The sequence below is a fragment of the Mustela nivalis genome (assembly GCF_964662115.1).
Source record: "Mustela nivalis genome assembly, chromosome: 11".
Classification (NCBI taxonomy): Eukaryota; Metazoa; Chordata; class Mammalia; order Carnivora; family Mustelidae; genus Mustela; species Mustela nivalis.
Genome location: NC_139030.1, coordinates 12,819,331 through 12,842,490, shown reverse-complemented (window position 1 = coordinate 12,842,490; position 23,160 = coordinate 12,819,331). Strand labels below are relative to the sequence as shown.

The 23,160-nt window shown below is 39.3% G+C and overlaps 1 protein-coding gene across 9 annotated transcripts in view; it reads right to left on the bottom strand.

The window, feature by feature from the left end:
- Nucleotides 1-23,160, bottom strand: part of LOC309843905 (UPF0538 protein C2orf76 homolog) — a 57,145-nt gene that overhangs the window by 9,734 nt on the left and 24,251 nt on the right. For 8 of the 9 annotated variants that reach the window (XM_082689849.1, XM_082689851.1, XM_082689853.1 and 5 more), the window contains 3 exons: nt 22,802-22,946; nt 7,336-7,386; nt 3,364-3,401 (listed from right to left, as the gene is read on the bottom strand). In XM_082689849.1, the coding sequence (XP_082545975.1) occupies nt 3,364-3,401; nt 7,336-7,386; nt 22,802-22,934 (222 nt within the window). In that variant the 5' untranslated portion in view covers nt 22,935-22,946. The remainder of the gene's footprint in view (nt 1-3,363; nt 3,402-7,335; nt 7,387-22,801; nt 22,947-23,160) is intronic. The other variant, XM_082689857.1, reaches the window with a different exon arrangement.

Sequence of the window (23,160 nt, the reverse complement as noted above, 5' to 3'; positions counted from 1 at the left end):
AGGGAGGGAGGGAGGGAGGAAATAGAGAAAGAAAGAAAGCAAGCCAGCCAGCCAGCTAGCCCAGAGTACACAGAACTGAGGCCCCTGAGCTCTGACCAGCCTGACTTCGGAGAGAAGCAAGTTTACCTGAATGGCTGAAAGCCCATTTATCTAAAAACTTTGTCCTACCTACGTCATATTAACTTACTTGATCTCACGTCATATTAACTTAATCCCATGTCATACTGACTATAACCTTCCTCTATGAGGTTTGGGGTGGGAGTGGGTGAGTTGGCCCGCCAGTGAAATTTACAAATCTAGCTAAACACTGTAAGTATCGGAGAAAATTCTGAGTGGATATCTGCCCCTAAAAAGCACACAGAGGTAACCACTAGTTGGATACACAGTACCACCTGTCAACAGAATGCAGCTGCTCAGCAACATCATCTATTTCTAGAATATGGCTAAGAGAGAAAAGAAAGGCCACTTCAGTAGCTAAAATAGAAGGCCCAGAAGGCATGCTGCACAGTCCACAACTTCACCCACTAGAGAGTGCAGGGGCTTGACCTCTGGAGCACACAGATTAAAGGTGGGGAGAACGTTATTAAAAAAAATCATTTTAGGGGCTCCTGGGCGGCTCAATTGGTTGAGCATCTGCCTTCTATTTGGGTCATGATTCCAGAGTCCTGAGACTGAGTCCCACACCAGGGTCCCTGCTCAGCAGGGAGCCTGCTTCTCCCTCTCCCTCTGCCTGCTGCTCCTCCTGCTTGTACATTCTCTGTCAAATTAATAAATAAAATCTTTCAAAAAAATCATTTTGGAATAGGTAGCATGATACAAAATTCTCCAAGCACATAGGGAAGAGTGAAAAGTATGTCTCCTCACAAGCCCTATCTACCAGGTGGTCTAGTTCTCTCCCAGAGAAGTTAGGCTAATTCTGACGAATACTTCCAGTGGCTGTCTCTGTACACATTCATGTAGGCAGAAATGCGCAGGCAAACTTTTTCAAACACATAGCAGCCTATTGTACGCTATATTCTAACTCCTGACTTTTTCCTTTTAATATATAGCTTAAAATCTCACAAAATCAGTACACGAGCAGCCTCAATTTACCAAGGCTGTGGGCTGTTCCACTGAAGGGATACACACACACACACGCACACAAACACTCTGTCCCCGTGGATGGACATTCAGGTTGTTTCCGTTTCTTGCTACCATAAAAAAAACCCAGCAACAAACATGCTCATAACCGTACATTCTGCCTATGTACGAGTTTTCTACATAAGTTCTAGAAGAGGAATCGTTAGGTCAGAAAGCACGTGCAACTGTATTCTGGCAGATGTCACTAAACTATGCTCCCGAGTAGTCGTGTACCACTTTACAGGAAAGCTACTGATCGCTGAGAGTACCTGTTTCCCACAGTGTCGCTGACACCGTGTCTTATCAAAATCATCTGATCCCTGCCAACCTAACAGATGGAGATTAAGTGTGGTCTTAATCTGCATTTATTTTGAGTCAAGTTGTAAATATTTTGTTTTTTAATGAACCTGAAGGATCATTTTTTAAGTGGAATTATAAAATAGCATCATATACTAAGAAAATTAAGTCTTTTCTGTAATGTAAGCTAGAAAATTTCCCCTGTTTTCATTCATTCCTCAATTTTCCTTAGTGCTTTTTTTTCCTGGTAAAATTTGCTGAATGGCTGAATAAATAAGTAAAATTATCAATTTTTTATAGTTTCTGGGTTTTCTACCATACTTAGGATACTATGGTTTTCTACCATACTTAGGATCACTCTAAGATTACCTTAAAATTCTACTTTCTCTTCAAATGTTTTTGTCAATTTCATTTTTTTTTAAAAGCTTTTAATTATGGAGAATTTAAAACATACAGAACAGCACAATGAACCCTCCACACGCCCATCATCCGGCCTGAACAAATGATATACTCATGTTCAATCAGTTTCATCTCAGTCCTCACCTGTGGGCTTCATTTCCACATTTATGTCATTAATCCACGGGTATTTATTTTGGCATAAAGAAAAGAATATGGATTCAGCTCACTGTTTTCTGGATGTCTCACAATTGTCCCACTAATACTTACTGAATCCTCATGTTTTCTCCATAGCTTTAAAATGTTATACTTATTATAAACTAAATTCTGATATATATTTGGGTCAATTTTTGGAGTTTTAATTCTGCGCCATTGACCTAAGAGTTCATATAGCAGCACTACACGCTTTTATTTACTAGAGTTTAATGATTATGGCTAATACATGTCAGAGCTAGTCACTCTCCTTTCTCTTCCTTTTCCTAACTATTCTTATATATTTTTTGCATATTAGTGTTATAATCAGCTTCTTTCATTTATATATATGGGGTGGCATTAAATTCATAAACTAAGAAAAAATGGACATCCTCATGCTGGTGCATCTTTCCATCCAAATATCCTAAGCATTTCCATTTAAGTCTTATGTTGGCTCCCTTCTGGCACATCTACAGTCTTGTGAAATTAAGGTAGAATTTCACATAAACAAAATGCACAGATCCTAAGGGGAGTTCAGTTCAATGAGTCTGGACAACTGAATGACCCTCACTAGCATTTCGAAGAGTCCCACTGAGCAGGGAGCCCAAAGCGGGGCTCGATCCCAGAACCCTGAGATCATGACCTGAGCCAAAGACAGATGCTTAACCGGATGAGCCACCCAGGTACCCCAAGTAGTATTTATTTTTGAATTCACCTAATTTCCTTGTCTTCCCTAGTCTTAGATACCCACCATAAACTCAATCAGCTTTCAAGTAACTGTATACCAGAGATTACAAAGAAAATGCCATGAGAATATGGCTGTCGCCTGTGAATTAGTAACTTCAAAAAACATATTTTTGCATATATATTTTTACAGTAAATACTTGCTTGATATAGAAAATGCATGCTTTTTAAAAAATTAACACTTTTTTGGGGCGCCTGGGTTGCTCAGTGGGTTAAGCCGCTGCCTTTGGCTCGGGTCATGATCTCAGGGTCCTGGGATCGAGTCCCGCATCGGGCTCTCTGCTCAGCGGGGAGCCTGCTTCCCTCTCTCTCTCTCTCTGCCTGCCTCTCCATCTACTTGTGATTTCTCTCTGTCAAATGAATAAATAAAATCTTTAAAAAATAAAAAAAATTTTTTTAAATTAAAAATTAACACTTTTTAAAAGGATCTACCACTAATAGAGGCTTGGTGGGTTTTTTTCCCCTTAATGGCTGTAGAAAGGGTACTCACGAAATAAAAAATGCTAAAAAATAATGGGAAATATTTTAGAAGTATGTGTGTTCATTCATTTATTCACTGAGACAGCCAACAGTGATTATTTGTTATGTGCCAGATACTGTACATATGAAACATACCTTTGCTTTATGTGCCTGATGAACAATCTTTAATTTATCTGAAAGAAAAAAAGAAGTTTTTGTAAAAGATTATTTTAAAACTTCATTTGAGTAATCTGAAATAGGAGGTCACAGTAAGAAACTTAAGTCCTTGGGGCGCCTGGGTGGCTCAGTGGATTAAGCCGCTGCCTTCGGCTCAGGTCATGATCTCAGGGTCGTGGGATCGGGTCCCGCATCGAGCTCTCTGCTCGGCAGGGAGCTTGCTTCCCTCTCTCTCTCTCTCTGGCTGCCTCTCTGTCTACTTGTGATTTCTCTCTGTCAAATAAATAAATCTTTAAAAAAAAAAAAAGAAACTTAAGTCCTTGCCTTATGATCCATTTACTTAAAAATCCAGTGTACAGTAAATTAAAAAACTACTTATATATATCATCACCTTAAAAGTCACTGCTCTATAAAGTTATCTGAAAGCCTTGGTCTCTGACACACAAAACTGGGTGCTATAGCCTGCAATGAACTTGGCACATCTTCCCTTAGAACAGAAGACAGGTGGATATTACTCGATCCTGTTTTTTGGAGTCGCAGAAGGCTATAATTAGCAAATAATGTAAAACATGTCATATATTAACATGAGCAGTTCAAAAAGCCTAGTGATCTCTCAGAATACATGCAGTGACAGGAGGTCAAACCACCATCCTGACAAGTTGTTACCACGCTCCGAGCTCAGGCTCACTGGTAATATGAGCACTGCAGTTAAAGCCCAAAGAGTATCAGTATTTGCCTCCTGGTTTTCACATGCTGCACAGACTCACACCACCTCCTTCACTCCTTAATCTGTTTACCTTGATGTCAGGCTATGCTGTGCTTTTCCAATAAGCCATTTCTCCACATTGGGTGCAGTCCGACTCTGCAACAGTGAGCTCTTAATTATAGCAGAGGCTCAGCACTCAATGGGTTTCAAGTCAGAAAGCTTCCAATTCTTAACTCTAATTCTTAACTATTAATTAACATATTATGATATGTATTATTATATCTGGATAAACTCCTAACCTTAAATTAACGTTTCTTTCTATCAATTAGGCCATTCGATTCAATAAAGAGCTTCAATAGTAAAATGAAATGAAAGGATTACTTTAAAAATGGGCCTTGATTTAACTCTGTTCTAATACTACAAAAGAATAGGGTAGCTATTGAGTTAAGAACTGGCACTCTGAATTACCCACTATTTTAAACACAAGGTCAGCCTAATTCTAGGACTGCAACTATGTACTCTTAAGAACTAAAAATAAACCTAATTTAGGTGAAAAAATGCATCCTAGGGATGTAAATATACCACAATTATAAAAATAAGTTCAGAATGTACACAAGAAAATAAACAAATTGGCTTTGGATTATCTATTATTCTGAGTTATTATCTTTTTCTCATTATAGATAGATATTGGTTTATTACAAAAGGCAAGTTAGAAAAGCCAATAACAGTTTTTTAAGTAAAAGGATCCTGTTTAAAATCTGTTACAACTAACAAGCAAAACTGTGGTTTGACCTTACCAAATACCAGTCATGTTCTACATATTTTGGTAATGAGCCTTTATTAGAAATATCCTTGCTCTGATGGGCCCTGCAAACCCACAATAAGAAGGCTATATATATATATATATTTTTTTTAATTTTTTAGCAGCAGAAGAAATGATTTGAACAGAAATTTTCAGATTTTTCCCTCCAACAATAACCAGCAAGACTTGGTAAGAGGGTCAGGAAAACAACAAGCTAGCAAACAATATTGTACTAATAATGTCCTTTTCCTTATTGAATAATCTCTTTTACAGGAGTGTAACCTCATCAAAATAAAAAGAATAGGGGTGCCTGGGTGGCTCAGTCGGTTAAGCGTCTGCCTTCGGCTCAGGTCATGATTCCAGGGTCTTGGGATTGAGTCCTACACCAGGCTCCCTGCTCAGTGGGGAGCCTGTTTCTCCCTCTGCCTGCTGTTCTCCCTGCTTGTGCTCTGTCTCTCTCTTTCTCAAATGAATAAATGAAATCGTTAAAAATAAATAAATAGGGGTGCCTGGGTGGCTCAGTGGATTAATGCCTCTGCTTTCAGCTCAGGTCATGATCCCAGGGTCCTGGGATCAAGCCCTGCATTGGGCTCTCTGCTCAGCAGGGAGCCTGCTTCCCCCCTCTCTCTGCCTGCCTCTCTGCCTACTTGTGATCTCTGTCTGTCAAATGAATAAATAAAATCTTTTAAAAATATAATAAAATAAATAAACAAAAAAAGAATAAAAAGAACATTTGTGAGGCATTTGATGTGTTCACACAAGCGTGGTTTAGTCTCACCAGCCTTATGAAACAAATAGGATCAGCAGTCCACACTGCACAGCCATCAATATTTACTGCACACACGCACAGTGTCTAGGTGATAAGGATTTAAAAATAAGACCATATCCAGTGTGCTTTAGAACACAGTCTGGTCGGGATAAATCCATCATAGATGTAGATGCCAGTTAAACAGAAGGAAGGGCCCTGAGAAATCTCAGACTCTCTGTGTCCTGGCCAGCGAGCCAGCCCTTTGCCCAAGGGCACAGAGACCTCAACTAGCAAAGCTGAAATCTGATGCTGCAGCCTTTCCACTCCGCAGCACCCAGTGCATCTTGTTCCCACAGAGCAGGTAGCAATACCGGAGGACGAGAACAGATGAGAAACTAACATCTGGCCTTCCTTCTTGAACAAAGTGGCAGATTTTTCCAGAGCCAAGCCTAGACCGAGTCACTGAAAGTCTATCAAAAGCCCAGTGGTTCTCTGATTTCTCATCTCCCAGATAAATGTGTTCATTTCTCTTGCCAATTCACCCGAATAGTATGCAAATCCTAGGACAAAACAGTGTTAATTAGGTGGGGAAAATGTAAGAGGTACACTATCTACCACTATGATGATTAACAGTTAGATATTCTAACGCGTTCAGTACCTAAAACTTATCTTCCAAAATGACTTACAGGGAACACAAGTTAGAATGTGTATGCATACACACGCATGTGCACACGCACACACACACACTATGACGAAACAGAAATGGCATCTGTAGGTTGACTCAAGTTCAAGGTTTTATTGCGAGTCATTATACTCTGAAAGCCATGCAAGCCAAAATTGAGAAGATTCATATTTACTTAATCATGCTTTTTATTCCTTTCTCTTATTCAATATTTAGTATGTAAATTCTTTAAGCCCAATAAATCAAAGTACTTTCCACTCAGTGCCTTCAGCTTCTGCTTGACTACCCCTTATGACCTCACAATTAGTCTCTGGATATTAAAATGCATACACACGGTGAAGATTGTGATTTCAAAGTATTTTAGGTCATAAGTTGCTCTACCAAATGGGAACAGAATTAAAAGCCACTCCAAAAAATGATCTAAGGTAATAAAAAATTTATACTTCAAAAAATGTCTGTACCAATTAAAAGAAATATTTATTAGATGTGTCATAATTTTCAAGTGAGGTCTCAAACTCAAAGTTTGGTGAGTGTCACTAAGCTGAAGGTTAATAACTGTACCAACTATTACACCAAGTAATGGAACCCAACTTCCTGCCTCATTACTACATTGTTTAATCTACCACTGCAACATACAAAATTACTAAATACTATGCTCAAGTTACTGGTATTTAAAATGTTTAATCTCTTCTTTTAATTCCTAGTCTGAAATCATTTTTCCTTCCTGGTTACCTGACAAAGAAATTCATTTTAGACATCATTTCCCAAACATGTTATTTGTTCCTCACAAATAGGCCACTTTCATACACTATTACAATTTACTTCAATGATACACCATGATTCCTCTGGTTTTTTTAATTTTTATTTTTTCCTCTATTTCTAAGTAAATTTCCATACTGGTTTTTATTTAGATAGTAAAATCATTTTTGAAAACCAAATTCAAACTGCCATCAACACAAAACTAACAAAATAATATTAATATACATTTTTAAAGAATAAGTAAAATTAGTTACCATATTTATAATTTCTGAATGGTGGTGGCAGGCTGGTCCTTAAAGGAATATCTATAAGAGAAATATTATTTTTGTTATATTCAAATAGACACTTGTAGCATATGCATAGTCTTTCACTACATTCTCCTAGATCTCCAAACTAAGCTACTTTGGGAAATTTGATAGAACACAAAATGAAGCTAACATGCCATCAAAATCCAAAGGTCATCTAAAACAATGGGACCACTAAGGAAATGCTGAGCTAAGAATTCAATAACACTAGCTGAACTAAGAATTCAGTAACACTATTAAATGAATTGTCATTTTATTAAATATAATAGCATCTATGTACATCTGAAATACACAGCATTCATGTGTGAGATATTATTTTCTATACAGCTGATATTCATTTAGCATATGAACCTGAGAACTTGTTCAGGCCAGTAGTGGAAAGCAATGATCTAGATGAGTGTTATTACTCTTAGCAAAACTCACCCAACCTACAATAAAACTAACTAACTTAGCAGAGAAAACAAAAGAAGAACAAATTAAATACTGTTTTTAAAACAGAAATTCAAATGTCTGAGAGGGCATGTACCTCAGAGGGCAATTTGATATGTAACAAAATTACATATGCATAGACCTAGCAATTCCACTTCAAGACTCGATCATGTGTGTGTGTGCGCGTGCGTGCGTGTGTGTGTGTGTGTGTGTGTAATATGACATACAAAGTTGCTAACTGTAGCACTGTTTACAGTAGCAAATACTCAGAAAAATCCAAATGTCCTCCAGTAGGCAGACTTATTAAATAAATAACATGCCTCAAAAATGAAACATATTTTTCAACTGGGAAAAAAAAAAGAGGCAGTAGAAGTGCTCTACTGATACCTTCAAGATATGTTAAAGGTAAAGGGAAGCATAAGGCAGACCATTATTTTTAAAGCCAGCCACCTTTCAAGTAAAGCAGGGGAAAAGAAACAATGTATGTTTCCATTTGCTTGTATGTTCGTGAGTTGGGAGAGAGCACGGTACACTGGTGGGAGAACACAAGAGGGACAGAGAGCCCGGATCTCACTTATGAATTCTGGGCCGAAGAAGTGTTACCCAGAAAAGGGAGTTAGATCTGTTCATTTATTAGCACTTATAGTTCCCAAACAAGACAACGCAGCCCTGCAAAGGTGTGAGGTAAGACGCAGAGGGCCTGGAGAAACTGCTCACCGTCAGAGGTGCTTACATTGGAAGAAATCAAATCACTGTCTTCCGTTCAGTCTGGATTTCTGAGAGAAGAGACAGTGACAGGCAAATGAGGGCGCCTTCCCTTTTCCTCTAGGTGTCCGCTCAAGAGCCATACCATGGAGAGGCCCGCCCTCCCAGCCCTGCTAAGGGCAGGGGGGTGGGGGAAGGGGTTCTCCCCTCCAATAATTTCCTTCATAACATTCCTTACAACTATAGTTCAGTCTGTTCAGTGAAGTTGGTCTTCCTGCTCTCCTAATTCATAAATTCCTTGAGATTAAGACTCTAGGCCCTAGCTCCTGAAACTGAAGACAGTGTCCAGCCCATCAGAGGTTAACAGAGAACTGGTTCCGGGAGGGCAGGGACCATAGCCGATTTTCCTCATTGTGTTACCAGTACCCAGAAGAGTGTGGGGCCCGTGTCAGGTGCTCAAAAATATTCATGAATGAATAAATAAATAGAACTTAAGCCTTCCATTTGGCAGTTAAGAACTCTGAGGTCCCGGTGGGCCCAGGGTGGCTGAGATAAGGGCTTGAATCCAACCCCCCCATTCTGCAGCAAGAAGAAGGGGTTCTTTTCTGCAGTGGCAAAAAGAGACCAGCCATTCAACCCATTATGGTGAGAGGTAAGAGCTTTGGTGTACAAACATATAAAAAGGCCAGAGGAGGAAAAGAAAAAGAACAAACACCTTCCTTACGAAAGAGGCGGTTTCTCATTCTGCACTACAACAAATTAAGCTGTGGGTTCCCATGTGGACATGCCATTTCACCCAGAAGCAGAATGGCTGGGTTCTAATTAGCGGTGGGTTTACCCTTTTAAGAAAATTGCCAAGTCACCTCCTAAAGGGGTTCCTCTTTACATTGCTACTAACAGACCATCAGAGTTCTAGTCCTTCCACATCCTAGCCAACACTGGGTTTTAATTAATAAGCCCTTTCCACTCTAGCCATTTCAGTGAGAGTGTTGTGTTCTCATTGTGATTTAGACTTGCACTTCACTAGACTAACAATGGTGAGTACCATGTATCTTCTTTGCTCTCAAGTGTCTGTTCAGACCCTACTGTCTACTTTTTAATGGGGTTATGTCCTACCTACGGAGTTGGAAGAGTTTTGTTTTTTTTCCTAGGCACAAGTCCTTTGTTGGATGTTTTACAAATATTTTCTCCAAGTCCACAGCTTGTCTTTTCATTTTCCAGCTCAGTGTTGATTGAATAGAAGTGATCATGAGCCTGGTTCCTAATCTTAGGAGGAAAATACTCAGTCTTCCACCATTAAGTATGATGTTGGAGGTCCATTTTTCACAGATATCCTTAGTCAGGTAGAGTAAGTTCCCTTCTATTCCTACTTTGCTGAGAGTTTCTAACAGAAATGGATGCTGGATTTTGTCCTTACCTGCTGAAATAGTCCTCTGGTTTTCCTTCCTTCATTTATTCATATAATGAATTGCATTGATTGCCCTTTTTTGTTTTTCCACTGACTTTTTTATTCAAGATTTTATCTGACAGAGAGAGTAGAAGCAGGCAGAGCAGATGAAGGAGACTCCCCACAGAGCAGAGAGCTTGACATGGGGCTCGAACCCAGGACCCTGGGACTGTTGACCTGAGCTGAAGACAGACACTTCATCTGATCCATCCAGGCACCCACGGTGATTTCTGATAGTAAACCATTCTTGCATTCCTAAGATAAACTCCATATAGTCATATTATTCTTCTTTAAATATTGTTGATTTGCTAAAATTTGGTTATGAATTTTTTAAAAGATTTTATTTATTTATTTATTTGATAGAGAGACACAGAGAAAGAGGGAACACAAGCAGGGGAAGCAGAAGAGGGAGACTCCCCACTGAGCAGGAGGCCAGATGCAGGACTCAATCACAGGACACTGGGATCATGACTCCAGCCGAAAGCAGACACCTAATGACTGAGCCACCCAGGTGCCCCTTGGTTATGAATTTTTATCTCTGTGTGTGAAAGATGTTGGCAGCTATTTTTTTCTTCTAATTACATTCTCTGATTTTGATATCAAGCTAAGGATGGCCTCAGAAAATCAGGTGATGAATATTTCCATCCTCTTGAGTTTTATGGAAGAGTCTCTAAAGAACTGGGATTATTTCTTCCTCGAATATATGAGACTGGAGTTTTGTGTGTGGAAATGTATTTTAACTACTGTTTATTTTAAAATATAGAATTATTCAGGTTGTCTCTTTGTTAGTTGGCTTTGGTAGTCTGGGTCATTTTTGTTTGCTTTAAGATTTTATTTATTTATTTGACAAAGAGAGACACAGAGAGATTGGGAACACAACCAGGGGAACTAGGAGAGGGAAAGCAGGCTTCCTGCTGAGCAGGGAGCCCAATGTGGGGTTCAGTCCCAGGACGCTGGGATCATGACCTAAGCCAAAGGCAGATGCTTAATGACTGAACCACCCAGGCATCCTGGTAGTATGGGTCTTTTCAAGGAACTTGTCCACTATCCTGGGATAACATATTTATGGCATAAAGTTGCTTAATGTATTCCTTTGTTATTCATTTAGTGTCTATAAAGATTCTGTAGTAATGTAACAACTCTCAAAGCTGATACTGATGATTTGTGTCTTCTCTCTTTTGTTTTTTTCCAATCAGGCCAGCTAGAGCTTAATCAGTTTAATAGATTTCAAAGAATCGGCTTTGACTGATTTTGATTTTTCTCTGTGTTTTTCAATATTCTACTACAATCTTTATGATTTCTTTTATTCTGCTTACTTTGGATTTAATTTACTTTTCTTTTTCCACCTTCTTAACACAGAAGCTGAAATCAGTAATTTGAGACCTCTTCTCTTTTTTAATTTAGACATTTCTAATTCTGTAACTATTCCTCTCAGTACTGTTTCACCTGCTTTCCACAAATTTTGAAAAGTTGTATATTCATTTTTATTCAGTTCATAATACTCTGCTTTTTGATCTCTGCTTTTAGACACAGGTTTTTAGAAGTATGCTATTTGGTTTCCAAGTATTTCAGAATTTTCCAGAAATTCTTCTGTCACTGATTTCTAATCTAACTCCACTGTGGTCAGAAAACATGGATTGTAGGACTTTTTTTTTTTTTTTAAAGATTATTTATTTATTTATTTATTTATTTGAGAGAGAGACAGTGAGAAAGAGCAGGAGCAAGGAGAAGGTCAGAGGGAGAAGCAGACTCCCCATGGAGCATCGAGCCCGATGCTGGACTCGATCCTGAGACTCCGGGATCATGACCTGAGCCAAAGGCAGTCATCCAACCAACTGAGCCAACCAGGCATCCCGGATTGTAGGACTTTAATCCTTTTCCATTTGTCATGAATTGTATTATGGCTTGGAATATAGTCTCCTGGTAAATGTTCTGTGGGTACTTGAGAGGAATGGGTATTCTGTTGTTTGTGGAGTGTTCTATAAATGTCACTTTGGTCAAGTTAGTCTAATAGTGTTCAAATTTTTTGTATTCTTACCATCTACATGCTCCATCAATTATTAAGGGAGCGATGCTGAAATCTCCCAGTGATTGGAGATTCATTTATTTTTCTTTGCAGTTCTGTTAGTTTTGACCTCATATTTTTGAAGTTCTGTTGTGTCAGGTGCATAAGCATTTAGAATCATGTCATCTTGATTAATTGATGCCTTACCATCATAAAATGATAGTCTTTATCCCTAGTAATATACTTTACTCTGGAATCTACTTTATCTGATATTACTAGAGCCACTCCAGCTTTCTTTTGATTGGTATTAGCATGGTGTAATTTTTTCATCCTTTTACCTTTAACTGATTTTTATCTTTATATTTAAAGTGCATTTCTTATAGACAACATATAATTTAGGACTTCCTGTTATATATCTGTCTTTTAATTAAGCTGTTCAGATTATTTACATTTAATGTGATTATTAATATGCTTGGATATAAATCTACCACTTTGCTATTTGGGTTTTCTTTTGTTCTCTCCATGTGTTATTATTTTCTCTTCTATACCTTCTTTTGGATTAACCTATCTGACAATTTTTCATTATCCATTTTAACCTTTTTGGTGGCATATTATCTGTAACTCTTAGGTGATGTGTGTATGCGTGCATACGCAGTTGCTTCAAAGTCTGTAGTAATACATCTTTAATTATACTGTAACACTTTATAGTGAAAGAATCCTGTACTTCCATTTCTCCCCCTCAAGCCTTTGTGCTAGTTCGTGTATTTTCCATAAACCACAACACACTGTTACTGTTTTTCTTTACATGATGAAATCTATTTGAAGAAAAATTATAAAATAAGAAAAAAAAAAGCTTTCATATTTACCCATGTTTACCATTTCCTATACTCTTCATTTCTTTGTGTGCCTCCAAATTTCTATCTGGTATCATTTCCCTTCTGCTGGAAGAAGGTCCTTTAGCATTTCCTATAGTTCAGGTCTCCTGGTGATGGACTCTCAGTTTTTGCATGTCTGAAAGTCTTTCTTATGCCTCCATTTCTGAAAGACCAGAAGAGAATCCTAGACTGACTTTCTTTCATTATTTTAAAGATGTTGCTCCACTGTCTTCTGACATGGATTGATTCTGATGAGAAGCCTGATATCGTTCATCCTTGTTCCTCCTTATGCAATGTGGTTTTCTCCCCCAGCTGCTTTTAAGACTTTCTTTTAAGACTTTTAAGACTTTCTTTTCTTTATAACCAACTATACACAATTTGATTATATGCCTTGGTATAGCTTTCTTCATGTTTCTTTTGCTTTGGGATTCGTTGAACTGCAGGTGGGTCTATAGTTTTCATCACATTTGTAAAATTTCCAAGCACCATTTCTTCAAATATGTCTTCTGTCCCCCGTTCCGGCTCCCATCCTCATGGCCTCCAATTACATGTATATTTGGCTGGTGGAAGTTGCCCTGCCCCTCTCTACTGTTCGATTTATCTTTCTTTCAGTCCTTTGTCTATACTTTCAGATGGCTTCTGTTACTTTATTTTCAAGTTCACCAATCTCTTCCTCTGCCCCATCTGATCTACACATTCGTTAATCCTACTCAGTGCATAGCCATCTCAAATTCGTATTTTTCATCTCTAGCTCTTTGGGGTCTTTTTTTTTTTGTTCATAGCCTCCATCTCTAATGTGTTCAATGGTCCCTCTACCTTCTTGAACATTTGCAATGTAGTTATAACTTTCAATTGTCCTTGTCTCCTAATTCTGTCATCTGCAACATTTCTGGGCTAGCATCAACTGATTGATTTCTCTCTTAATTATGATTCATATTTTCCTGCTTCTCTGCATGCCTGGTAAGTTCTGATTTGATGCAGGTCAATGTGAATCTTATCTTGCTTGAGGGCTGGATATTTGTGTATTTCTATAAACACCCTGAGCTTTGTTAAATTACTTAGAAACTGTTAGATCCATTTGAGTCTTGCTTTCGAGCATTGTTAAATGACAGCAGGGTGGAATTTACTCTAAATTCTGCCTCACAATTTCAGCAATACCCTTCTAGATACCCCGCCTAATAACCTGTAAATTACAAGGTCTTCCACTCTGGCCAGGGTTGGGGGGTGGGGGTCAACTATTCCCAGGCCTGTATGAGCTCTGAGCATTTTCCCTTCTGCTCCCTTCAGGTTGTTCTTTACCTGGCCTCATACACTTGTGCTAACTGTATTCAACTAAAGATACACACTCTGCCCATCTTCAAAGATGCTCTGCAAATGTTCAGAGTAGTCCCTCTGAACAGCCCCTCCATGCCAGTTCTCTGTCCTATGAAGTCTCTAGGCTCCACTCCCGACTGCCAGCTCTGACTCCTGAACTCATGACACTAATAACCAAGTTCTACCTGCACTCCCCTTGCCCTGCTCTGTGGCCTAAAGACTCCCTCCAGGTGGTAAGGTGGCACAATCATAGGAACCACCTTGTTTCTCCTACCCCAGGGACCACTGTCTCATGCTCCCTCATGTCCAATATCTGAAAACCACTGCTTCATAAATTTTGCATAGTTTTTTCAGTTATTTCAGATGGAAGAGTAAGTTTTGTCCCTCTTGTTCATGTTGACTGAAAGGAAAAGTCTGTGACAAATCTATGACATTCTGGAAAATATTTCCCATTTTGCATAGAGTTTTCCTTTCATTTTCTTTCCCCAACTTTGAACTTAACTTTGAGACCTAATGAACTTTTATAGAAGATTTTGGGATTACAGGATGAATTCTGCAATAAATCAATTTAATATTTCATTATTGTAAAGTTCACAAGAAGGTAACTACTAGCTTAACTCATTCAGTTTGGTTACCATAAAAGGCATCTATAGAAAAATTAATTAGCAAAATAAGGCAACTTAATAAATACATTGCTGGCAGTTAGGATGCCACCAAAAAAGTCTGAAATGTGGGGCACCTGGGTGGCTCAGTGAGTTAAAGCCTCTGCCTTTGGCTCAGGTCATGATCCTGGGTCCTGGGATGGAGCCCCACATTGGGATCTCTGCTCATTGGGGAGTCTGCTTCCCCATCTGTCTTTCTGCCTGCCTCTCTGCCTACTTATGATCTCTCTCTCTGTGTCAAATAAATAAACAAAATCTTTTTTAAAAGTCTGAAATGTTATAACACACATTTCAATGTAAAAATCAATAAAGCTTTGAAAATTATTAAAATATTGATGGGCAATAAAATAATTCTTTACCTCATAGTAAAGCCTCTAAAAATAGAAGAGAAACAATTTCTAACTTATTTTTAGATCTATTCTACATTGTGAAGACTTTCAGGAAAGCATGAACACCTACAGGAAAAAAAGAAATTGACTACTTTAATGACAAATATGTACAAGCAAGAATACCAAATACCCACCATTAATCAGAACAATGTGCCAACATTAAAATCTAATAAGGGGTCCTGTGTGATATTATAGTAAGATTCCAAGGTTTTGCTCTATCAAGATCTTTCACTTTAAATACAAAATTATCTAAACATAAAAAGTGTGGAGAATAAGGAGCACCTGGGGCACTCAGTTAGGAGTCCAACTCTTGGTTTCGGCTCAGGTTGTGATTTCAGGATCGTGGGAGCGAGCCCCATGTCAGGCTCCACACTGGGCACGTGCAGAGCTTGCTTCAGATTCTCTCTCCCTCTCCTTTTGCCCCCAGCTTCCCTGCTTGCTCTATCTCAGTAAAAAAGTAAATCTTAAAAAAAAAAAAAAAAAAAAAGTGCAGAGAATAGAACAGAATTCATTTAACCCACCAACCACATTTAATATATCGTCATGACTGCTTCAGATTCTTTACTATTTTTTATTAAATAAAAACAATATGATACAGTTGAAACCTCTCTTTCTCTAATCCCTTTATCTCCCCCCATTACTATAGAGTGTTAGTTTGCGTTTTGAGTTTACAGAGTTAAATATTTAAACTAAGGAATCTACAGTGTATTTTATAGTACAAACAAGAGAACATTGCCTCAACACAACACTGGAGGAAGAGTCTCTTTGTGATAAGAGGATAAGGTGACTTAGCCACTGAAAAGTTAGCCTGTTCCTTTCTAAAAAAGAGGGGCACGGGAGGCCTGCTTCTTGACAGCAGAATGCAAAATAATAAATGTAGAAGGAATCACAGAGGAAGAAAAACCTTGATTTTTTTTTTTAAGATTTTATTTATTTGACAGAGAGAGATCACAAGTAGGCAAAGAGGCAGACAGAGAGAGAGGAGGAAGCAGGCTCCCTGCTGAGCAGAGAGCCCAATGTGGGACTCAATCCCAGGACCCTGAGACAAAGGCAGAGGCTTAACCCACTGAGCCACCCAGGCACCCAAAACGCTGATTTCTGTAAACATCAATGATTCAGAGGTAAGGCTCATCGAGAGACACTGAAACTACTGGAAACCAGATATGTAAATGTTTTCAATGTTTATCACTCCACACACTACTTATTAATCAGAAAGATACTTTTATAACGGAGCAATCCGATAGATGGAGCCTTAACCAAATGCCTGAAATCTGTATGACCAGTAACAAGGCAAAGCAACAGCAAACCCTTCCTGATGTGATGCAACAGCAAGGAATTACCTCCACCGATTCTAGCAAACTATTTATGTAAAGGCCTGCTAATCATCATTATAGGTTTTATAAGCCATAGAGTCTGGGTCACAACTGTGACTGTGGTCCAACGAACTTCATTTACAGAAACAGGTGTCAGATCAGTCTTAGCTTATCAAAGCTCATGGACATGCAACCCACAGAGTAATCTGGCCAAAAATGTTTAACCTGAATCTACTCATGAGAAAACAATCAAATAAATCCAGATCATAGGACATTCTATAAGAACACGGACCTGGATTAAAAAAAAAAAATCAATGCAATGACAGACAAAAGGCAGGGTGGGGAGGTGCTGTTCCAGGTTAAAGGAAATTAAGAAGACAGGATGTGCCATGAAAAGACACAGTGCAACCTTCATTACGTTTCCGAGTAAAAGAAACCAGTCTGCAAAGGCTACATATTGCTCAAATCCAAGCACATGGTATCTTGGAAAAATCAAAACTAGAGACAATAAAGAGATCAGCAGTTGCCTGGGGCTTGTGGGGGAGGATGAAGAGGTAAAGCATGGAGGATTTTATGGCCCTGAAACTCTTCTGTACCACAGGGTACTGTGACACAACATTACTCACTTGCCCACAGAACTTTACAGCACAAAGAGTGGACTTCAACGTATGCAAAGTAAAAAACAAAAACAAACAAACAAAAAAAACCCAACAGCATGTAGGAGGACAGAGGATCCCAGGCAAGAATGCAGAGAGCGACAAGAGAATCTAGGCATCCTGCAAATGTATGAAATGACCTTCCTAAGGGCAGTGGAAGCAAAGCTGCTGACCTTAGTAACTATGGCAATGAAGACATTTTTAAGTCTAAGGCAAAAGGAACTGCACAAGAGCACTGTGCTCTAGTTGATATCAAGTTGCTTCCCAGAGCGTACAGATGAAGGACTCTGTATACTGGAATTAAAGAATTAAGTAAATGGATGGCAGAGGATGGGAGCGAAACTTCTCATTCTTAGAATGAGACTACAAATACGCAAGGGGAGGAAGGAATGGATTGGAAAACATCAGGAAGGACTCAGGTTTAATATACAGATATAGATGACATGAAGATACTCACAGATATGTGTGTGTACACAGGGTGATCTGTTTCTTTGCTCTGTCAGCTGAGAGAGCTTTAAAAAACAACACCCTAGGAATGAGGGAGCACATCCAGCACCCAGATCTGGCTCTCAGGAACCAGGGCTGCTTTGAGAAATGGCTGATTCTGGGACTGGAGCAGGATACACACACGACGAGCCCGAAGCATCTTACAGCACCAGAAAGTGAGACAGTACTCAGCAGACACACAGAGAAGGCACACATCAAAGGGGCACAGAAGACAACTGAAAGTCCCCAAAGGCCAGAGCCAGAAGAGCTTGCACAACCAAACTACATCTCCCCTGCAGAATAATTCCAAATAAATGATGTAGATATTCCTCCCTAAAGAAGGGGGAACAATTACTGAACTGTATGCTTACAACGAATACAATCCATAAGTTGATTTAGGGAGAAAAAGAGAAAAGAAAGAAAGAAAGAAAGAAAGGAAGGAAAGAAGGAAGGAAGGAAGAAAGAGGAACAGAACTATCCACTCATGAACTGTGTGTGAGCTCTACACAGTGACTGCTTTCTAAAGAGCACGAGATGAGGAGAGAGAAGGCTAGCTCTCCAGTGGAGAAACCTAACACTGCCACAGCCAGGGGAGCTAACAGCAGTGATCACCATCACATAGAAAGATATAATGAGATAAAACTGTCAGCTGTATGATGAGATAAAACTGACACTTCATCTTCATGGCTTTCCTCCCCCAAACGCATAACCCCAGTTTAATCACGAGAAATGTAGCAGGCAAATTCCACTAGATGGCTATCCTCCAAGAGGCTTGACCAGTGCTCCTCAAAACTGAAAGCCATCAAGCGGGGAAGAGATCTGAGGAACCCACAGGACCCCAGAGGAATCTAGGGAGACGTGACAGCTAAATGTAGTATGGAATCCTAGAAGAGATTCTGGAACAGAATAAAGATACAAGGTAAAAACTACAGAAACCAGAAGAAACCATGGACTTTGGTTAATGATGCCTCACTATTTGCTCATTTCGTTGCAATAGGAGTAGCAGACTAAGGTAAGATATTAGTAACAGTGCAAAGTGTGGACATGAGGGAGCATGGGAAACAAGTAAACAAAGAAACTAACTCTTCTAGTATTCACCCAATGGAACAGCTGCTTTCCAGAGTAACATACCACCAGGGGTAAGGAGGGACAGGAAGGTTCCAAACTAGAAGGTCTGGCAAATCCTCTACAGCCTTTTTCTGTTTCATGGGTGGACTGACTTTACATTCAGAATCAAGACCTAAAGGACTACAAAATATTTAAATGCTTCCAAATCAAAGAATAATTAAAATGTCTTATATTATCTAGGTAATTGGTTTGTACACTATTCTGAATCTAAAAATTAGTCATCTCTGTAAAACGGTATACACAGTATGTCTGTGATCAGATTATGTAAGTAACACCTATTCCCCGTATGTTAATAATGGGTTTTATTTTATTATATTTACATGCCTATACATAATCTTATATATTTCTATTTATACTTATAGATGTATTTATACTTATTATAAATATTTATACAACTTAAGATTTTAATAGCATGATGTTGAGAAACTGATTCTCAATAAGTATGAATCCAGTTTAACCAAAGTTCCTTTGCTGAGGGAGAAACAGAGAACAATGAGAGGAGACTAGTTAGATTAAGGATGGCAAAAGGTGGAGCGCCTGGGTGGCTCAGTGGATTGGGCCACTGCCTTCGGCTCAGGTCATTATCTCAGTGTCCTGGGATCGAGCCCCGCATTGGGCTCTTTGCTCAGCGGGAGCCTGCTTCTCTCTCTCTCTCTCTCTCTGCCTGACTCTCCGCCGACTTGTGATCTCTCTCTCTGTTAAATAAATAAATAAAATCTTAAAAAAAAAAAAAAAGGATGGCAAAAGGTGAACAGTTAGAAAGGCAAGAAGGCATCTAAAACCTCCCTGCCCCCCACCCAAAGATGATTCATCACAATGCTCATTTCTGGCTGTATGCAAAATTCACTAGGGGTCACATCACTCTTCTAGCTTTCAGGGTTCAAAACACTAGAGCAAGAGGAACTCAATGCAAAGACTCTTGACACTGAGTGAACCCATTTACTTTAGAGACCCCACTCTACTAGTTAGGCAATAGAACAGAAGAGAGGCAACTTAGTGTGGTGTGTAGGATACGTATGCTACTGGAGAGGAGGGAATGGGAACATGGGGCAACTGGGTGATGGGCATTAAGGAGGCTGCATGATGGGATGAGCACTGGGTGTTATATGCAACCGATGAATTACTGAACCCTACAACTGAAACTAATGAGGTACTATGTGCTGGCTAATTGAATCTAAATTTTAAGAAAAGAGTACATATGCTAAGTGAAATCAGTCCAGAGAAAGACAAATACCATATGATTTCCTGCATATGTGGGATTTAAGAAACAAATGAACCTAGGGAAAGAGAAGGAAAAATAAAAGAAAAATAAAATAAGATAAAAACAGAGAGGGAGATAAACCATAAGAGACTACTAACCATAGGAAACAAACTAAGAGTTGCTGGACGGAAGGTGGGTAATGGGCATTAAGGAGGACACTTGAAGGAATGAGCACTGGGTGTTATATGCAAAGGATGAATCACTTAATTCTACCCCGAAACTAATAATACACTAAATATTAATTAACTGGATTTAAAATTTAAAAAAAATTTTAAAGAGAACATGTTGTACAGTTAAACTGCCTGGGTTGGATTGCAGCTTTGCCTTTTATTAGCCATGTAACCTCAGGCAAGTTTCTTAACTTCCTTGCTCCTTTGTTTCTTCACCTATAAATAAAATGGGATAAAATGGTTCTTACTTTAGAAGAATGAAATAAGGGCCATGTGGATGGTTCAGGTCATGATCCCAGAGTCTTGGGCTCCCTGCTCAATGGGGAGTCTCTTTCTCCCTCTCCCTCTAATACTTCCCTTATTTGTGTTCTTGCATTCTCCCTCTGTCTCTCTCAAATAAATAAATAAATAAAATCTGGGGGGGAAAAAAAGATGAAGTAAGATCATCTAGTTTAAGTTCTCAGCACAGTACCAGGCACACAGAAACATCTGCTGCTATTATTACTTTAAAAATTCCCCAGAAATAAACCCTTTGTTATGTACAAAATTATAAAAGGTAGATATGTGGCCCACCGACCTTTCAGAGAAGTTCCATAGTGCTTTAGTCAGATAGGCCTGAGCACAGAGTCCATATCTCAAAAGAGCCCGTATCCCCAAAGTTCACCTCTTACTCAGTGGGACACATTTCCTACATGTGTAACTTTAAAAAGCAGCAGTAATTTTATAACTAACACGGGTGAAAGATCTGGGCAGGCAGGGCTGAGCATCTAGCTGTGATCTATACCACTGCTCTGATGGGGAAGGCACCTATGGTACCTGGGAACAGAAGAACATAGTGACTGGGAGTGGGGAGAGGGGACGGTGAGGGGAAAGGTGGGTACATCTTCCCCTGCCCCTGCAGTAGCCTAAAGGTTACACCCCATTCTCAAGGGCTTTGAGAAGAACTTATCCTGCACTGTACCAAGAACATCATAGCATATTCTATGACATACCGAGAAACACTGTAATCCACAATATGCATAATGATTTCAAATTAAGAAAGAGGGATTTGTTTTTGTTTTGAAATCCAAATATGCTGCCAGTGTTATCTTTTCAAAAGCAAGACACTCTGTAATTGGCAATATCTTAGTACCAACTCTCAATTCCTCCCTAACAATTAAGAACACGATATATGCTCCATATGTCAGCCTACAGTTACTTTAAGGAGTAATTATGTTCTCCTTATGACATCTTTTATAGTCACTACAGGAGTGACTATAGTCACTAAAGGAGACTGGTCTGTCTTCTCTATAGGTCTCCTACCTTGCCTACTCCCTACTTAGGTAATACTGAGCAGTAAAACTGCCCAAAGTTGGAACTCCTTGTCTGATTTTTGCAACTTTTCTGTGTCTAAAATTATGTCAAAGAAAAAAAAATTAAGATAGGTATAAAGCAATACATTTGTCAAAACTCATGGAACTAGTACTCTATACGTAAATTACACTTCAATTAAAATAATAAAAGCTTATTCTAGATGTTTTATCAAATGCTGATGACTGGAACACTTCAATAATTGAGAACAGGGGTTAGAAACCCATTGAGGTCCTATCAAAATCCTTCACTTGGGATACCCAGTGGCTCAGTCTGTTAAGCCTCTGCTTTAGGCTTAGGTCATGATCCCTGGCTCCTGAGATCAAGTCCCACGTTAGGCTCCCTGCTCAGCGGGAAGCCTGCCTCTCCCACTGCCTGCTGCTCCCCCTATTTGTGTGCTTGCACACTCTCTCTCTCTACCCCCCACCCCAGTCCCCAAAAATAAATAAATAAAATCTTTGGGGAGGGGAAAAAAAGACTTCACTCACTTTATGCCTTTTGAATTTTAAGCTCGAAATGATAAAATAGCACCAGTTGGTCTGGTTGTGATCTCAATGACCAACAGCCCTAATGATTTTCTGGCTGTACAGAGGTCTGCCACCTTCCTACCTTGCCCTATTAGGCCTTCTGTGTGCTCAGCCAGGCCACACAATTAGCCACATTGCATTTCCTTGTTAATCAACCTCCAAATACAAAAACTCATTGTAAGAAAACCTAGATCTTAATTGTTTTTAATGAAGAAAAAAAAAAAAAAAAGGTGGGTGCCTGGGTGGCTCTGATGGTTAATCATCTGCCTTAGGCTGAGGTCACAATCCCAGAGTCCAGGGATCAAGTCCCACATTGGGTTGCCTGCTCAGTTCAGGGGGGGGGGGGCTACTTCTCCCTCTGTCCCTTTCCCCATGCTCGTGCTCTCCCTCTCACACTCTCAAATAAATACAATCTTAATAAATGGATAAATAATAAATAATTTAAAAATCAAAAAGGGAGAAACCAACCATGAGGGCGATTCCTGAGGGCAATGCCTGAGGTGGGCACACATAGGCTAAATGAGCCTCAGGAAGGTACTTCCTGCTGACGCCAAGGAACAGAACAGGAGCTGACCTAGTCCCTGGCTTAGAACCTAGATTAATAATTTCCAAAGTATTTTTAAAAGATTACCATCTATGTAATAGTCAGCTATTTTTTCAAAATGCTAATGAAGCAAAATGACTAAGACATCTCATACCTTGCTTTAGAAATACTATGAATTCCTTTGTAGTTTGGTCCAAATCAACTCCGTGATATACTATAGGCTTGAAATTGCGATGCTCGAATGAACGAATGAGGCGAACCGTAACGGTCACGTCTTTGGAAGCCATGTGGAGCTATTCCTGTGGCAAGGGACATGAGAACACTCTAAATAACATCAATTCACAATTACCTACAAGCTTGCTTTTCCATTATGAACTCCAGGGCACCCTGCCATCTCTCTCGCATCGTATAGTTAGTGACAGTCCCCAAACCCAGGCCAGATCTTGGGCACCCACAAGGGTCCCAAGGTTACTCCCACCTATCCACTATGACCCACGACAGCTTTGTCACAGT